The sequence below is a fragment of the Vombatus ursinus genome, unplaced genomic scaffold (genome assembly GCF_900497805.2).
Source record: "Vombatus ursinus unplaced genomic scaffold, bare-nosed wombat genome assembly UNPS02014812.1, whole genome shotgun sequence".
Taxonomy (NCBI): Eukaryota; Metazoa; Chordata; class Mammalia; order Diprotodontia; family Vombatidae; genus Vombatus; species Vombatus ursinus.
Window position 1 is genome coordinate 12,728,619 of NW_020954590.1, and position 20,461 is coordinate 12,749,079.

The window sequence follows — 20,461 nt, forward strand, 5'->3', positions numbered from 1 at the left end:
ACCCCCAAATTCTCACTGGGAATATAGTAGTGAGGGGAAAACACTTCTCTCAATAGTTTGTAATATCATTAAATGCTTGCCCACAAAGTCTTTCTCTGAAACCATTTAGCCGCATTGTTCACAACAATATATTGATACATATCTATCCTTAACCTACAAAATACAAAATATTATTGGCAATTAGAAGATGTAATGTGCACTTAAGAGTCTATACTAGTGCTTCTCAAACTGGACTGTGAAGTTCTACATAATTATCTAGTGGTATTAGAAAACATCACTAATCAGGAAAGGCTACACCAATGCTCTCCTTCAAAATGTGCCCCATTCCTCTCTCATCACTTTACTAGAATTATATTATCACATTATTCCCCATATGGCTCTCTCCATAATATCCCTAATCTCCTGAACCAAATAAAGGAAAGATGAGACTATCATTTTCTACTTCTTCACAATTTAAATATCTGACACACATTCTGAAATAAAAGCACAAAAAATGAAAGTGCTTTATAGGACAGCTGCAATCTAGCCTAAATCAAAGTGGCATCAGGAGATTAAACTGACTCTGTGGGCTACCCTGGGGATTTGGTGTGAGGCATTCCTCTATCCTCTCTCTCTCAGGGGAGATAGAGATTGAGGCCTTAGAAACAGGGAAACATGAGTTCAGATCCTGCCTCTGACACATACTAGCTGTGTAATCATGGACAAGTCACTTAACCTCTCTGAACTAGCCTCCTCATCTGTAAAATAAGAAAATAACACCCACAGCACCTACACCTGACTCAAATGAGGTAATATATACAAAGTACCTTGTAAATATTAAAACACTACATTAAAGCACTAGGCATATGTGTGTGTGTGTGTGTATGTATACACACACACACACACACACATATCAGTTACACAGAAAAAAGTGAACAGGATTTAAAGTCAGGCAAAGGTAGGTTTGAATTCTGCTTTGCCACTTACTAGCTGTGCAACCACAAAAAAGTCACTTCCCTATGCCTCAGTTTCCTCATCTGTAAAATGGAGATAACACTACCTATCTCAAAAGTTTGTTATGAAAAGATACAACCTTGTAAACCTTGAAATATTAATATCAGTTATTTTTATTTTCCCTCTAGCTAGAGAGGACCCTCTTCCTTTGAATTAACATAGTGCTTTGGACCTCTTTTTTTTTTTTTTTAAGGCAATTGGGGTTAAGTGACTTGCCCAGGGTCACACAGCTAGTAAGTGTCAGGTGTTTGGTCTGAGGCTGGATTTGAACTCAGGTCCTCCTGACTTCAGAGCTGGTGCTCTATCCACTGCACCACCTAGCTGCCCCTTGGACTTCTTATTGCACTTAAGTATTTTACCCAGTTTTATAGTGTTTTGTGTAAAATTCTTATTTACCGTACTTCACGAAGGTAGAGCCTATTTCTTATTCTCCTTTGTGTCCTCCATAATGCCAAACCATGGTGCTTTGTACATAGAGGGCACTCAAATATTTGTTGAAATGAGAAAAGGAAGAAAGAGATCCAGAAGTAGATTTAAAATAGACAAAAGGACAGAACACTAGTACAGAAAGGCTACAAATTATACTACCATCATTATTACAATTTTGGGGACCTTTGCTCATTGTGATTCCCATTATCCATTATTTAATTCTAGAGAACTGTGTTTCTTCGCTAACATAGTTTAATCTAAAGTGCCCTTTCTTCATTACATAAAAGAGTGCTATTCACTTCTAGGGCTATATCCCAAAGAGATCACACAAATGGGAAAAGGGCCTGTTATGTACAAAAATATTCACAGCAGCTCTTTTTGTGGTGGCAAAGATTTTGAAATTGAGAGGATGCCCATCAATTGGGGAATGGCTGAGCAAGTTGTGGTATATGAATGTGATGGAATACTACTGCGCTATAAGAAATGATGAACAGGCTGACTTCAGAAAAACCTGGGAAGACTAGTATGGTCTGATGCTGAGTGAAGCAAGCAGAACCAAGAGAACGTTGTACACAGTAACAGCCACGTTGTGTGATGACTAATATTGATAAACTTAACCCTTCCTGGCAATACAAGGATATAAGACATCTCCAGAGGCCTTGTGATGGAAAATGCTACCCACACCCAAGCAAAGAACTATGGAAGCCGAATTGTTACTTTTTTTCTCTTCTGTTGAGTTTTGTTTCCTCTTTCTGATGGTTCCTCCTATTGGTTTTAATTTCTACTTACAACATCACTAATGTGAAAATATGTTTAATATGAATGTAAATGTATAGCCTATATCAGATTGTACGCTGTCTTGGGGAGGGTGGTGGGGAGGAAGGGGGAGAAAAATTTTAAATTCAAAAGCATATGGAAGTGATTATTGATAAATCAAAAAAAATTTTAAAAGGGTGCTATTATTGTAATAATCCATTAATTTTCATACATTTTCATCTTAAGGATAAAAGGAACAAAATTTTGTTGTGAACAATGCCTACTATAATTAAAAAGCACTTACACATATAGATTTAAAAGCAGAAGTAGGTGTTGTTTTATACATTAGATTAATTCCTGAACAGTTTGTAAAGTGAATATTTATATATCAAATCATACTTTTCCCAATGATTTCCATTATAGTTTGAGATGCATTTCAAGATAAGCGTATACAGTATAAAATAAAACAATAAAAAAAATCACATTCAAGGATCCTGAGGATAACTTCAAAGAGTATACGTTTGTCAATATACATTTAACTTTCCTATACAACTTTTAGAAGAAATCAATGAAATGAAAACTCAATCCACATGATGACTACATACTTGCTAATTCAAAGAATTTAATAGAACTCTCCAAGTTAGAAAAACCAAATGAAAAAAAAATTTAATATAACTCAAGTAAAACAGACAGAATGTGTTTCACTCTGAAAAGAAATTTAAAAATACCTATTGATACAGAGAGGCAACATGGTAAAGCAAAAAGAACATTAGACTTGGAACCAGACATTCTGGTCACTCTGGGCAAAGTCATAACCTTTTGGAGTATCACTTTCCTTGTGTGTAAAATGGGAACAAATAATACTTCTATTCTCTGCTTGATAGTTAATTACATCTTTTGAAACTCTTCCATATAGTATCCTAACTGTGGTTGAAGATTAAGAAGGAAAATGTCTATGTTGATGGAAACCTCCTCTCAACTGAATAATAAAGGTGGCAAGTCCCAAACTGCAATGGAGGAGATAGAAGAGCCTAACCCATTTTCAGGTTAACTAGACCCAACATTGCCCACAGATCTTTCTTCTGTGCTCTGAGCTATTTTACTCCCACCATGGAACATGGTACACAGGCCACTGAACAATCACTGTGTATTAATTCTTACTCCTGTTTATGTAGCTTTAAGTGATGGAGTAAATTCTAATATTTTAGAGAGTTCATATAACATAATAAGGCCCACGAAATGTATTTAATATTCTGACAGGAATAGACATGGTGTTCTCATTTTATTTAGGTCAAAAACTGCACATCAGTCAAATATTTACTATCTACATGTGCAAGGCATTCACTTTGGGAAATATGCCTATTTCTCTAGGAAGGTAATTACCAAACTAGGTTCCCTATCTACCTTGTGTGTCTGCAATCAAATTGCTGATGGTAGCCCTCCCTTAGTTTCTTTTGTACCAGATTAAACTTTCAATCCAACACTGTATGCCCCTAGTAATCTCCTTTTAGGTTCTCTTCCACTCTAATTCTCTAATCTGACCAAAGGCTCTCTGGGTTCAAGATTTCTGCTTAGTTTATCATTTTGTTGTATGGAGTTTCTTTTCTTTTCTTTTCTTTTTTTAAATGACTGACACAATCAAAGAACTGCAAATGAGACTGAAAAAGGGTGAATGAGAATTAAAAATTGATTCCTCACCACCACATATTATGAAAAAAAAAAGAGGTCATATAATTAAGTATGTATATTTAGTTACCCTCTATTCAGTGAGATACAATATGAAATCTACATTTCAAAAGAACTAACAGTGACTGATACATAGTATATACTAATATCTTAATTTGATGCTTACAGGGAGACTAAGACATAAAATCAAAATAAACTGATATTTTGCATTACAAGACTACAAACAGCAAGAAGAAAAACAAGATCTGATACCTACTATTTTTTCATCAGAGAAAATTAAAAACATGAATTTATTACCCTCTGATCTTCTTCTTTAGTCCAAGGACCTTTGATTAATTCTGGGTTTAAAACTTTCTGCCATCGATGCTGACACTGAAAATCAGACCGGTTCTGAAACACAGTTTTAAAATTATTAAGCTATGAAATACTTTCCTTCCCACAATGATATTCCCCTAAACCTGAAGGGAAACCTAATCACAGAAGTCCCACAACTTGAAAAACTAAACTTTCATATTTTTTACCATTCTTATATCGATATTTTATTTTCATACACATAAACACGCACACACAATATACATATATATGCACAACCCCCCACATATATTTATGTGTGTGCTTGTATATAAGTATGTGTATGTATATGTACATATAAATGAGAACATAGTTTACATGCTTAAATATTTATTCTCTCCATCCCACAGACTTCATCTATGAAATAAAAACAAATTTTGAGTGAAGATGAAGTATATATGGCCATCTCCCTATTGATTCTGCCCTGAAAGCAATAGGACAAAACTAAAGGTGACTGTCACAGAGGCCTGGGTACCAGATAAGGCAAAATTACAATGCACAAGCATGTATATTTCAACCCAATGTGGGCAAAAGATGAGGTGAACCAAAGGACAGCAACAGAGAAAGGAGACAAGAATGGAATGTGGTTACGGTAGTCCTGACCCCGGTAAATGTGAATACATGTTCACATTCAGCGACAGGCTAGGATAATACTTCATTTCCAGGTATTTTTCTTTGTAAAATGCAAATAAATGTTTTTTAATCACAGCTTTAAGTATATCTTGAAACAATGTAGGTAAAGTCTCAATTCTAAAATTCGGACCAACATAAGGAATCTTATCAAAATGAAATGTGCTCCTATAATATAGAAAATACAATTTCTCAAAATAAATCAATCCGGTGAGAAAATAAAGTAGCAAACTACATACATCAATAAGAAAATGAATAACTTGCTCAGTTAAAAAATGGCAACATTATAACACATATCCTTCAGCTTTTACTATAGTTTTTAACTGTATTAAACTTTTGTCTACCATCTCTCAAAAACTTGTGCTTAATATTTATGAAGAGGAAGTGATTTTTTAAAAGATTCCAAGATAACTTTTCATAATTAAAGGGTTTTAGATTCAATCAAATGAATAAAAAGTAATACATTAGTTCAAATCTACTATAGTTCTTGATCTCAAACAAGAACCAAAAAAAAAAAAAAAGGAATGGGCTTAAATCACAGCGGGTGAAATTTAGATTAGATACAAAAAAAATTTTCCAATAGAAAGGAATTTTAGACTAAATTATACCAAAAAAGGTAGGAAAAGGAGGAAATATTTAGGTATATAGTTTTCTGCCTCTCCAATTTAAGAGTACTTGTCATAAAAACAAAGAAATGTATGCAGCTTGGAATTCAATAAACACTAGTTGAATTTTTTAAAATGTACTACTGTAAGATATAGTTCTACTTTTTGATTAATTTCAAGAGATCTGACTTTCACTAACCTCAAAATACTCAAGAGCTTGCTTCCTTCATAGTAAAATAAGACATTGCCATAGTTTTAGTAACTATTAGTACCTAAACGCAGGGAACCTAGATGGCTCAGTAGAGAGAGTACCAGGCTTGGAGTCAGGAAGACTCATTTTCCTGAGTTCAAATCTGTGTGACCTTGGGCAAATCATTTAACCCTATTTGCCTCAGTTTCCTCATCTGTAAAACAAGCTGGAGAAGGAAATGGCAAACCACTCTGACATCACTCTAATATCAAGAAAACCCCAATAGGGTCACAAAGAGTTGTTCACAATTGAAAAACGACTGAACAACAACACAGTACCTAAATGTACTGTAATCTTAAAAAAAAAAATTAGAGTAGGAATCAGAAAAAATTAGGTTCTAGTCCTATCACAGTGACATGGAGTAAATCACATTTATCTCTGTGCTTCTGCCATACATAAACTGGAAAAAATATACACTTTTCCCTGCTATACAGGGATATTCTGAGGATCTATATGTTACCAAGATAAATTTAAAACAAATAAGATATATGTGGAATTGCTTTAAAATTTTTATGACCTACATTTTCACTTAATAAATGTTTGTTGAAAAAAAAGATAAATGTCTGTTGAACTGAAAATAATACTTTTAATGTACCTTCCTTAATCATCAAGTACTTAGAATATAACAGAGTCAGGAAGTGAATAAAGAAGCCTCTGGACAAAGAAATTAGAAGGTACAAAATGTATACCTCATGCTTTTTCATTCTTACTTTGCATATAATCCTAACAAACTCAGTGGTCAAATTTTCCCAACTCACAGTAGTTTGGAAGTGCAAATGTGCCAGTGGGCCTCATGAACCACATAATATTTTGATTCAAATTGAACTACCTCCAATTTCTGTATACCAAAGTTGATTCATTTCATTCCATCAATTACTACAAAACAACTCAGTTTTATTATTTCTAAAATATGTTCGTGTAGTAATTGTGATTATCCTATTTTTACTTAAATATTTTACAATATTTGGAAAAATCAAAACCTATATGCTACATTATGTATTCTATGCCACATTGACTTGAATTTGACAGAAATTTTTTCATTGTTTTTCATGATTTACCTCCAAATTAGCAAAGCTAATCTAATTTTTGCAAATACTGACCACAACTTAAAATAATAAAAAAAACCTACTACTTAAAAATCTTAAGACTTAGTTGAAATAAAATTCTTACTAGTTCTCCTGGTTTATTACTAGCTTTCAAAATTTCTCAGCAATTGAAACTTATTTATCAAGCTAAAATTTCCTCCTACTGCCTACAGTGTCATAATGATGAAAGGATAATAATAATACTCTCAATACATATAGCATAGCTGCAGTGAAAAATGTAATTAAATTCTAAATTGCATCATTTTTTTAAAAAGCCAACTTAATTGAACTAGCATTTATTAAGCACTCAATATATGCACCATACTGTGGTAGGTGCTGAGAATAGAAAGACAAATCGTAAAAACAGTCCTTGCCCTCAAGAGCTTTACATTCTACTTTGGTAGGAGGGAGGGAAGGCAATGAGGAAAACAACACTTACACAGATGAGTAAAAAAAAAGATAATTCAAGCAGGGAGAGAACACTAACACTTAAAAGAATCAGGGGAGCTTTCCCATAGAAGAGAACACCTAATTTAAGCTTCGGAGGAAACTAAGCAATTTGATGAGAAGGCAGTGAGAAAGGAGTACATTCAAGTATGGGAGAAAGTTGATACAAAGCGAGAGAACACCAAGTTGTGATAAGCAATAATAGATCTAGTTTGGCTGGAAAAGAATGCATGAAATAGAATAGCCTAAATCTAGAAAGAAAGGCTAGAGTCAGATTTTGTGAAGGGCTTTAGGTACCAAACTGAGGACTTTGTATTTTACTCTCAGAGTCACTGAAGATTGTCAAGTAGGAAAATGACATAGATCCCTGATTCAGGAAGATGATTTTGGCAGCAATGTGGAGGAAGGAAGAGAGGAGAGGCTAAAAGCAGAAAGACCAATTAGGAGGCAAATGTAACAATCCAAGTGAAAGGTACTTTGGGCCTGATAGAATAGCCCTGTTGAGTGGGCAAAAGAGGAGAGACTTAAAAGACGTTTAGAATAAGCAAGACTTAGGAGCTAACTGGACATAAAGGGTAAGGGAGAGTGAAGAGTCTGAAGTGGTGAACCTGAGTGATTGAAAGGAAGGTCGCAACCCTCAAAAAAGTGAAGTTTTGCAGAGTAAGAGGTTTAAGAAGGAAAGATGTTGAGTTCAATTTTGGACATGCTGAGTTTAAGATATCCAGGAGGCAGGTGATGATGCAGGACTACAGTTCAGGAGAGATGTTAAGTTTAAATGTATACACTTGGCAGTCATCTTCATAGAGAATCATAATTTTCAGCTCCTGGGATAACCTGCACTTAGGTAAGTAACTAATATGTCATTTTTAAGACATTAACAACCTTTGATAGTAGAAATTCTTCAAGAAAAGTGATCAATCTCAACTATTTATTTGCTTTAATGGTTTTTTAAACCTATAAACTTAACATATGCCTTATGACACCAAACAATTTAACATAAACATTTCACTTACTTGAAGGTGACTAGCAATGAGAGTCCAATCATCTGTTCCATGTTGTTCTACCAATTTCTTTAGCTTGTCATCCTAAGAAATGAATACAAATTAGAATTCAACAAATTCAAGATTGAGAACAGATACCTCATATCAGTCACATTATTGCTGGTGGTTATATTTGGAAAAACAGGATCCAGACCAACACAACTGTACTCTCTGATGATTTGATCCTGATATCAGTCTGCTGCTATTCCTGTAGTCACTTAAGGCAAGAGAAGTATGCATACTAGGTGGCCATGCCATTGCTTTTAGGGTGTGCTTTTTTTTTCTTTTTCTTTTTTTTGCAAGGCAATCAGGGTTAAGTGACTTGCCCGGGTCACATAGCTAGTGAATATCATGTATCTGGGGCCACATTTGAACTCAGGTCCTCCTCATTTCAGGGCTGGTGCTCTATCTACTGCGCCACATAGCTGCCCCTTAGGGTGTGTTTTTTAAAAGCATCTTCCTCATACATAAAGCACAGAGCAATAAACACAAGTGCAAAATACAGTCTTTCCCCATTCTAGATAGAATTCCTGTCAAACATTACCTCATCCCTTGTCCATTTTACTCTGTTCCAGAGCTTCTTCAGTCCTTTTTGCTGTGGTACTTCATAATCATGATCAGCATATTGAAGGTCATCATCTTCATCCTCACTATTAAGTAATACAATTCAAGAGATCAAGTTTTAATTATAAATTTATAAAGTCAAAGGGCCTAGTTAAATATATAGTTGCCCTTCTTATTCAAAAGAAGGGGACATAGTAAGGTATCTATATATTGTTGCCCTTCTTATTCAAAAGAAGATTTTTTTTTAAGGCAATTGGGGTTAAGTGACTTGCCCAGAGTCACATAGCTAGCAAGTGTCAAGTGTTTGGTCTGAGGCCGCATTTGAACTCAGGTCCTCCTGACTTCAGGGCCGGTGCTCCATTCACTGCGCCACCTAGCTGCCCCCTCAAAAGAAGATATTGATTGTTATTGCTACCTATGTGTGCACAAGCAAACCCTTAAATTAACATTTCTTTTCACAACCTTCATCCTTTCTTTGCTGTGAAATGCAGCTACTTGCAGCTCTCATTCAGGCTTAATTTCCTCTCTCTCTCTCTCTTTTTTTTTAAACATTTACTGAGTAAGAGAAAGTTACAAAAATTAAATTAGTCTTTATGTACTACGAGAAGACAAGAAGAGGTACAAACAACCTTATAAAAGTGGCATTACCATTGTTTGAAAAAAGAACCAGTGACCCACTTATAACTATTGAAAAACTATTCTTTACCTCTAGGGGTATGGGAGGGGGAAAGAATAGATATCTGAAAAATGTGATTTAAAAGAGACAGGAATCTACCCTACATAAATATACTTCTTTAATTCTACCCAAATTTCCTCCATTAGAATGTAAAGTCCTTGAGTGCAGGAACTGTCTTTTTGCTTATATTTTGTATTCCCAGCGCTTAACCCAGTGTCTGGTGCATAGTAAACACTTAATAAATGACTGTTGACTAACTGGCCAGGGCTATTTTTTGGTGATTTATTTTTTCCAAAATTAACAAGAATTTTTTTCTCCCTCTCAACTCCCCTCATAATTAGAAAGAAAAAAGCAAAACAAAACCCTTGTAACAAATACATATAATCAAGCAAAATAAATTCCAACACTGGCCAAGTCCAAAAATATATGTCCCATGCTGTATCTTCAGTCCATCCCCTATTAGGAGGAGGTCATTGTGCTTTCCTCTTTGTCCCCTGGAATTGTGGCTTGTCATAGTTGATCAGAATGCTTAAATCTTTTAAAATTACATGTCCTTACGTTATTGTTGTGTAAATTGTTCCTCTGCTTTTGCTCATTTCATTCTACATCAGCTAATATAAATCTTCCTAGGTTTCTATGAAACCATCTCTGTCATTATTTCTTATGTGCAATAATAACATTCCACTACATTCATCTACTATAATGTATTCAACCATTCCCTAGTTGTGAACACCTAGTTTCCAATTCATTGTCACTACAAACAAGTTGCTCTAAATATTTCTATACATATACATCTTTTTTCTTCTTCCTTTGTTTTTCTGGGGGGCATAGACCCAGCCAGTGGTATTGCTGGGGCAAGGTATATGAAGTTCAGTGATTTGGGAACGCATACTTCTAAATTGCTTTCTAGAACGGCTATAACAATTTGCAGTGCACTGATGTGCCTGCTTTTCCTGCAGGTGTTCCAACAATTGTCATCTTTGCTAACCTGATGGGGTGAAGTAGAACTTCAAAGAGTTGCTTTATTTGGCATTTCCCTAATTATTAGTAATTTGGAACATTTTTCCATAGGGTTGATGATTTCATATGGTTTGGATTTCATCCTTTGAAAATTGTTGTTCATATCCTTAGACCATTTATCAATTGGCAATTTGAGCTTAATTGGGGTTAGCAAATATCTCCTTAAATACCATGAGAGGACTATCAGTCATTCAAACTTTACTATGAATTAATCTGATGTTTTTCCTCCAGAGATTTTAATGAAATCTACCACACTGAATAAACAGGATTTTTGATTTGGAGGTATGTAGGAAGGTAATTTTGTAGTAGAAAAGGGGAGAACAAACCTAGGTAGGAAGCATAAATGGAGGAACTGAGGAAAAGGATATAGTGCTGGGGATGATGGGAAGGGCAGCCCCAAGGTTATAAAGAGGGCCCTAAGTGTCTAGGGAACAGAAGAAGATGTGAGTGCACCAAAGACAACCTACTTTGTAATTTTCCCTAAGTTAACTCTTGGAAAGAAGAGAGATTTTTCCTTGCTTACTTTTACAAGCAGCAAAGAAAGTGTTATGGAGTCAGTTTCCTGCCATGTTGATACAGAAGAAAATAAGCCATCTTTGATAAACATACTGACTTTTGGACTAAGAATTCTAGCTCAGAGGAATCTTCCTAAAACTAAAGGATAATTGTAACATTATTATCTCTACCAAATAGACTACTCACCTCTCACTAGTCCTGTAATACTCAAGGAGTCATTAATGCTTTTTATGCATTTTTTTCTTAGCTAAAGTGATACCAATGCTTTCAGTGATTCTACACTGCTTGACAAAGAAGTCCAAATCTTTCATACCAATATTATCCCACTGCTGCAAATATTGTAAAACCAATAATCTTGGAAAAAATAAAAACTTTAATAACTAAAAGTGAAATGAAAAAAGTTGTGGTTGTTAGAAATAAATTTCAGCATAACCCTAGCAATGGCTTTTGTGCGAGATGTATCACAAAAGACATCAAGGTCACAGTATAACTAGAAAATGAGGAGAGTTGGTCATTTATTGAAAATGAAACAGGCAACCCAAGTGTTCTGCTACTAACACAGAGATATTAAAAGAGGCAGAGGAAAGCCTACAGCACATTGAACAGATCCTAAGAAAGATATGGAAAAGAATTACTAAGAAGGCACGAATTTGGCTGGAATCTGTATTTGTGAGTACAGATGCTTATGAGACCACAGACTTAAGTGGGATATATGTGCTTTCATAGTATTTTATTTAATTCAATTCATCAAATATTTTAAATGCCTTCTTTGTGCTGGTCTCTATAATTCTTAATTCTAGATAAATTTACCCTAGTAGTTAAAGTAGTTAAAGATAAGACAATGACACTTGAAACATTAAATGAATGAAAAAGTATTTATTAAGAGCTTACTATATGTCAGGCACTATCCTAAGTTTAGGGGATAAATACACAACTCAATCCCTACCCTCAAGCCTTCAATTAGGGCTTATTTTTCAATTCAATTCAATAGTTAATTCAATTTTTCAATAGTGTTCATATCAGGCAGTGGTGGCAAGGAAGGGATGTTTTGTTCTGGAAAGTCACAGGGATGGGGAATGGAGGTGCCACCTCACACTTATCAGATAGGCTAACATGACAGAAAAGGAAAATGACAACTGCTGGAGGGAATGTAGAAAAATAGGAATACTAACGCACTGCTGGTGGAGTTGTGAACTGGTCCAACTCGTCTGGAAAATAATTTGGAACTATGCCCAAAGGGCTATCAAACTGTGTGTTTGACCCAGCAATACCACGAGTAGGTCTGTATCCCAAAGAGATCAAAGAAAAAGGGAAAAGGATGGACCAATATGTAGAAAAATATTTATAGCAGCTTTTTCAGAGGTGACAAAGAATTGGAAACTGAGGGGATGCTCATCAACTGGGGAATGGCTGAACAAATTGAAGTATATGACTGTGATGGAATGCTATTGTGCTATAAGACATGATAAGTGGGATGGTTTCAGAAAAACCTGGGAAAACTTATATGAACTGATGCAAAGTGAAGTGAGCACAACTAGGAGAACACTGTACATAGTCACAGCAATATTGTGACAATGATCAGATATGAAAGACTTAGTTACTCTGATCAATATAATGATCTAAGACAATTCCAAAGGACCCATGATGAAAACTGCTATCTACCTCCAGAAAAAACCGATGAACTCAACGCAGACTGAAGCATGCTTTTTTCACTTTTTTTACGTTAATGTGAGGTAATATTAGAACATTCGGTCTGAAAAGCAAAATTGTGAAATCAAAATCATAGGATCATAAATTTAGAATTGGCAGGGACCTTAGAGCACTCCTTCATTCTTCTCCAGATTTCTTTCTCCACTATTCTCAGATAGGAGCATACCTTAAAAGATACCTTCTTCACCCCTTCCCTTTTCAGCTTCCTTTTCTAAGTTTTCTTTCCCCTTTAGAACGTAAGTTCCTTGAGGACAAGGACTATATGTTATTTGTATTCCCTCTGTTTAGCCTTGTACTTAGTACCTAGAACTACTAAGTGCTTAATAATTCTTAATGACTTTATATGACAAGACTGCTACAGCTCCTCTCACATATAAGACACCACAGAGAGTCCAGAGAAGTTAATGACCTGCCCAAGGTCCACATACATTGTAGGAATCAAACTCAGGTACTTGGCTACAAATCCAATTCCTTTTCCATTTTACAGTATGGTATTACTACTACAAAACTGATAAAACAGGGAACGGATGCATTGCTGCAAGAGCCCTCTGAGACAAACAACATTTCTTGCCTTAAAATTTCCATAATTTTGCATTTCAGACCAACTAAACGTTCAAAGATTCTACCATCAGCCTACCCACAATGCCTGCTTGTTATCTACAAAAGATATAAAGCATTACTGCATTCTGGTTCCCTCCCTCCCTGTAGGCAATACCTAGCAATAACAACTGAGCCACCCTGACACATGATTTCTTTTATAATGCTTACTACTGAATAAAAATACACACAATACACAATTTATTGCTTTGGTAAACCAAACAATTTAGATACATTTTGGGGTAATGTCAACTGGGAAAAAAAATCTAAGTATCTACCAAGAAATGCAGGGATAACCCAAGGCTTTGTTCTTTCACTGCCTTTTCTCTACTCTGTTTACATATTCTTTCTCTACTAATTCATCCACATTTAGTAATTCTTTATCCCACTAACACTCCAAGTTTTATTCCCATGTGAACTATTGTCTAGCCATGTGACAATATCTTGTTTATCAGCAACAAAATTTTTCTAACCCAAATGTAAAGCTTTATACTAATTTGTCATTATTAAATTTCATATTAGATTTGGTCCATCATTATACAGCCTGTCAGAACTTCTTTGAAGAGGGTCTGGCAATATCGACTTCAAAACAGTTTATTTATCGAAAATAACTAGTGAATAAAAAAATTTTTTTAGTTGTCCAGCAGAAGAAGGATAAACAAGACTTGAAAGAAAATATATACAGTCATCTAGTCTTTGATAAATCCAAGAACACAAAGTTCGAAGGAAAGAAAAAGAATTTTGCATGGAACAACTCCAGCTGGCAGAACATAAGAGGAACATGGCAGAAAATAGGTTTAGATCATCATTTTATACCACATGCCACAATAAATTTCAAATGGATAAAAAAACTAAATATGAAAAGCCTGCACTATTAAAAAGTTAAAAGAAGGAAAGGATTTTTCTCTTGTAATTTTGGAAAGGGGATGAATGTGTCAGCAATAACACATGTTATAAAAATAGACATAAAAAATTCTCATATGCAAAGTATAATTAAAAAAAGAAAATATAAAGATAGGGGAAAATCAGGGCATAAAGCATCTCCAATTAAAGTGAGACATCCAAAATCTATGATTACAAGCCGTTGTCCAAAAGATAAGTAGTCAAACATGAAGTTACCAAAAGAAAAATTAGAAATTATGATAATATGAAAACTATCAACTAACAACTGTATTAAAAAGTCCAAACAATTACTAATAATGAAAAATTCAAAGTAAAATAACACCTTTAACCCGTCAAATTCAATTCCACAAGTTTTATTAAGCACTTACGAGATGGAAGGCACCAGGTGCTAAGGGCACAATGACCAACCAAAAACAGTCCCTGTCTTTAAGGAGTTTACATTCTACTATGGCAAGGAGATTCTTAATCTGGGGTCTGTAGATAGATTTTTGGTGGTCTATGAACTTGGATGGGAAAAAAAAACCCATCACATCTTTATTTCAATTTAACAGGCTTCCTTTGTAATCCTTTTAATTTTACATATCTAAAACCATTATTTTGAGAAGGGGGTACATAGGATAATGGGGCAACTAGATGGCTCAGTGGATGAAGTGCTAGGCCTGGAGTCAGGAAGCCTGAGTTCAAATTCAGCCCCAGACACTAGCTGTGTGACCCTGGGCAAATCATTTAACCTGTGTGCCTTAATCCACTGCAGAAGGAAATGGCATACCACTCCAGTATCTTTGCCAAGAAAATCCCATGGACAGTATGGTCCATGGGGTCACAAAGGCTTGCAGAGAAGTGAAAAACAACCACCACCACAATTCTATGACACAAAAAAGTCAAGAACCCTAGTACTTATTGAATATAAACATATACAAAAACAAAATCAGTACAAGCAAAATTGTGGAGAGAGATTAACACTGTTGAGAGAATCAGGGAAAAGTTTCCCGTAAGTGGCACCAAAGTTCAGTCTGGGTTTCAGAGTCAAGTATTTGGGGGAAGGTTGTATAATAAGGGAATCAAACAGGAGTACAACAGGGGTATGTTGTTGTGAAACAAAATGTGTCAATAAAATTTTTCTTTTAAAAAGAACCATTTGGGATCCCATTTATCTTATGGCATTAGCTTTCTCATGTTATGTGGAAATTTGATAAGCATACCATGTATGGTTCACCTAAATCATTAATAAAAATGAGCTATCAGTGAGAACTAAGGAAACTTTATCACTGGCCCTGATATTTCTGGAGGTCCAGACCAGAAGACATCTCTACAAATTGAAACCACTATTTCCTCCCAAAGCCTCTGCCTCTTCTGATTTATCTGTCTCTATCAATCACTATCATTCTTCTGATCCCTACAATAGTGATCTCAATCATCTTTGCTCCCTTGTCAACTTAAAAAAAAAGGGGGGAAGGTTTTGAGTCTGAAAATAATAGACCTTGGCCTAGAATCCTGACAAAATTCTAGAATGTTATTTAAAGGCATGGTGTGTAAGCATTTTAAAAATAAAATGGTGTTCACCAAGAGCTATCATGGCTTCACAAAGAAGAGGTCATTCCAGACTATTATTACCTTTTTTTTTTCCTTTAAGGTTACTACAGAGATATCAAGAGAATGCCATAGACATAACTTCCCCTTTTTATTTCTTTCTTGGATTTCAGTAAAGCCTTGACAAAATATGGACAATATTAGAGGCAGCATGGTACAGTGAAGGCCTGACTTTGAATCCTCACGCTGTCTGTGTAACTTGAGAAGTCACTTATGCTTTCTGGAATCTCAGTTTCTACATCTGTACGATGAATGGATCTATTATCCTGTGATACCATGAGATTGAGAGATATGAGCACAGTATGAAAGACCAGAATTCAAAGAGATGCTGAAGGACAACTAAGATAATAATAGAAGTAAAGACTATAAAAAAACTTTTTTGACCTTTAAGACTACCATATTAAATCAAGGGCCATGTCAAATACAAATCTACTCTATTTTTCTGCCTATTAAAATACTATATATATTCTCTTTTCATATACACATTATATTTAGTAGTTAGCACTCTACCAAGACAATATTTTATTCCTAAAAAACCTCAATTACCATATGGGGTAGATATTAAGCTATTACTAAATTAGAACAAATGACTAACCAAAAATAAGGGGAGGGGGCAGGAAGAGCACAGCAGAAAAGCAAACTCATTTCTCTACAGTTATAAAAGCAGAAACAGAACTTGAACTCAGTCTGTTAATTTTCAATTCAGAATTTAGTTCTCAAAGCTACTACTATTTGGCAGAATTGTGGGGGCAGAGAAGGGGGTGGATGGGGAAGATTGTTATTTAAAAAAAATACCAGTTTTGTAGTTAACTAGTTTGAGAATGGAATCATGAGTAAAAATTAATAGGGTTATTATCAAAGAAGAATGAATATAGTATGTGCTTAATAAATATTTACTGATTAATGAGCATAGTTAAATATAATTTTAACTTGAGATTTATGCTACAATAACTATGCCTCTGCATGTAAAAACAATGAATATGCAAATTCTATCTTTTAAGTGATACCAGTTATCTTTCTTAAAGAAATGCTGCTAGGTAGCCAAATACCTAATGTAAAGTTAAGGGGAATTCTGGTTGTTTCCTTTCCTGATAAAAATAAACAACTTGTGATTTAAAAGTATGGATGTAACTAATTTTCTAGAGATTTTGAGGTAAGATTACTTTAACTTAATCAAATTGTGAATAAAATGCCTCATGTTTAAATCCTTTTTAGTTAATAATACATTGCTTCAAGTGTGCAGGTTGTGATTTTACAACTCTTTCCAGTTATGAAGTTGACTAGGTTCACCTACTAAAGTGAAATTAGGCCACCCTGTGGCCAATACGATGTATTGCATACATGAATAGCTTACTCTCAAATTAGAGCTATCATTCAAGCATTAATGTGTTTAGCAAAGGACTTGTCTTCACATATTTTAAAGTGATTCTTTTGACTAAATAGAAGCAAAGTAGATAATGAAAACGGTTCTAACTAATCATATGAAAACTAAATCTTATTGTTTGAACAAATGATTCAAGTCCTGGGAATATAACCTTAAAGAGCAAAGAAAAGGAAACCAGTAAGAAATGATTTCAAAGATCTTTGTAGCAGCAGTACATGCAATTGCAAAGAACTGTAAAAAGCCTAAATGTAGAACAGGTGAATGGTGAAATAAAATGTGGTACATTCGTACATATATATGCTGGAAGGCCAAAATATAATTAAAGCCAACAACTAGGATGAATACCAAAAAATCTAAAAAGATCTTTATGAAATAAGGGTGGGGGTGGGGAGCAGAATCAGAAGACTCAAATACATACTAACTACAATATAAAAGTGAATAAGAATGAATAGAAGAATGGACAAAATCCTTATGAGAATTTAGGAACAAATGAAAACTGATACTTTATACATTAAATTAATTAAAATTTAAATAGTATGCGAGCTAAATTGATCTTCAAAGTTAAATTTCTAAAAAAAAAAAAAATAACCCTTACCAATGAGAGACGTATATGTGTAATTAATGAGGAAAGATAATTCAGAAATCTTCAAAAATTGATACAAGGGCCCTTAAACATCACTCAATTCAATCCTCTCATTTTACTGATGGGAAAAACAAAAAAACTTAGCATAAATCAGATGACTTCTCCAAGACTGGAAAGCCAGATAGAGGCAACATCAAGACTAGAACCCATTCACCCTTTCCTCTCGTGCAGAGTTGTTTTTACCTTCTACCACACGCAGTATTGTATATGGTGTATTGAAAGCCAGCCAAGAAGTCACAAAGAACTGGGTTCATGGTCTGCCTCTGACACACACTAGCTATGAGACTGTGGACAAGTCTCTTCGTGCTCTAATCAACTCTTTTAAGACTAAGTTGAAGAACAATTGCAGACCTACATTAGTAGTGTTAACTTACAGAAGTTCGATGAATGAAATTGCAGGTCAGACCAAAAACAAACAAAACTACTAACCTGACTGGAAATGCTATACTAAGAACTGCTCTCTTTCTCCTTCCATTCTATTCCTCCTCACTGAAGGATCTGATATTGCCTTATGACCAACAGCGATTTCATTTATGAGAAATTTCAAGTGTGTGACTCAACCTATGTTACTAGTAGAAAAGTTTTCTATCTTTTAATTTATTGGGTTTTTTCCTTAAAGTTATATGCAGACCCAATTTTAAAAATTTTTTACATTTACAAAAGTTTAAGAGTTCAATGACCTCTTACGGTATGTTAGATGTTTTTAGCATTACTTGCAATTCTACCTAATTTATCAATTCACTTTGAAAGAATAAGATCATTAAAAAGATAACTGAAAGAAAAAGATAACACAAAAATATATATTTCCTGATGCTCAGTAAATTTAATTTGTGTTCCCATGTTCATCAGATATTCAGATCAAAAGCACCTTCTGTATGCCCACCTGAGGTAACACAAAGTCTTCATTAATTTGTTTTTTTTCCCCACAAGTTGCATAGAAACAATGTCATACAGGATTCATGGATATGATCTTATGCAAAATTATTATGCAGTAAATACATTTCAACTGTTAGTTACAGAATGCCTTTGGGAGATGTGCTACATGAAATGATTATCTTTAAAAAAAAATTCCAATTATAGCAGAAAGGAAGGAAATAATCTGCTGTGACATCTATCACTACAGACACTAAACACTTCCTATGGGTGATAAACAAGGGTATACTTCCCCTTTTTACTTTATACTATATTAACTTCTAAGCTAAGTTATATTTACATACACAAAAAAAATTTTACTCTAAATATTTATGGTCCAAAGTACCTCCTTACAATACAGAGGACTGAGAAAAACATCATTTTATGCAGCCATCCTTGCATTTTATTCTCCTTCCCTCTCCCTAGGAGGAACAGGTTCCTTTTTTTAAAACCTAAATTTAATTGTTATAAAATATTTATGACCCTTCCTGTTATTTTCCATCAATTTGATCCCAGCAGCCTCCACCTATAATTTTATTTTAACTTGTTTAATAACAAGAAACTGAAGTGAACATAACTGATTTTAAAGACAATCTAATCAACATGAGAAAAGAAACAAGTGGAGACAAGATAGTTACCTTTACATTTACACTTTGTATAACAGAATGATAAAACATTCCAAACTATGAGACAGTTACAGAAAACTAATGTTGGTATTTTTTGCTAGATGCTTGAAAACCAGAGAATCAAGTCCTTCGATAACTTTCATTCACAAATGGTTGATGGAGTTTGAGTAAAAAAGAAAAAAATTAAATAAGATTAACGTCAAAAACAATAGATGGGAAAGTCAGATAACAGAAATTTGAGCTTATCTGTTACATAATTTATAAAAAGGTAAGGATAAGCCTACTCACTTTATTCATTAAATTACCATTTTTAAAAAGAAATATATCTTCTACAGATTCAATCTGCTAGATTCAAGGTTTACTTCAGGGTCCCCAAACTCTAAAGCCTCTACTACTGTTAATTCTATCTATGTTCAATGTTTTGGAGGTTTTAAAAAGTAGTTTCTGGTTTTTAAATTTGTCCCTATCAGTATTCTGTGTATAAGGTTATCAATGATTTTTCCTGTATTGTAGTCACACACCACTATAAATAAATGTATGATGTAGAGGGGGATTCCTGCGGAGCCGCTGGCTGGACAAGATGGTATCTGTGGTCCTTTCCAACTGTGATTTTGTGAAATAAGAGCTTAATAAATTCTATTTTATTATTTTTTTGCATAAGTTACAAGTAATATAATGTGTGATTTTTTCCAAACTGTATTTTAATTGGACCAAAAGTACATACAAATATTAAACGAGGGAACATCATTCTCAGGGCAAGTTTTAGGTTATAATATGGCTGAAAAAATAAAAAGACATTCATATCTTCAAAAAGCAATCTAAGGCATCTTTTCCAGGTTTATTAAATGATACCAATTAGAAAGATTTAATTTTTTTCTTATTTACTACACACAATTTAGGAGCAGCTTCATAACTTTAAAGAATGAGGGCTCTAGTCTTGTCTTTTGCTACAATGATTCATCCTATTATGAGTCTTTCCATAACAAAAATGTGTGCTTCATATATGTTTAACACCTAGGTAGTCAAAGACATAATGCATTCAAGTATT

The 20,461-nt window shown here is 34.3% G+C and overlaps 1 protein-coding gene across 5 annotated transcripts in view; it reads right to left on the bottom strand.

Annotated features, from left to right (window-relative positions):
• The window catches only part of LOC114053677 (myb-related protein A), a 61,701-nt gene that overhangs the window by 39,986 nt on the left and 1,254 nt on the right, over nucleotides 1-20,461 (bottom strand). For all 5 annotated transcript variants that reach the window (XM_027876792.1, XM_027876791.1, XM_027876794.1 and 2 more), the window contains exons 2-4: nucleotides 8,817-8,922; nucleotides 8,246-8,317; nucleotides 4,162-4,254 (exon numbers count right to left, since the gene is read on the bottom strand). In XM_027876792.1, the coding sequence (XP_027732593.1) occupies nucleotides 4,162-4,254; nucleotides 8,246-8,317; nucleotides 8,817-8,922 (271 nt within the window). The remainder of the gene's footprint in view (nucleotides 1-4,161; nucleotides 4,255-8,245; nucleotides 8,318-8,816; nucleotides 8,923-20,461) is intronic.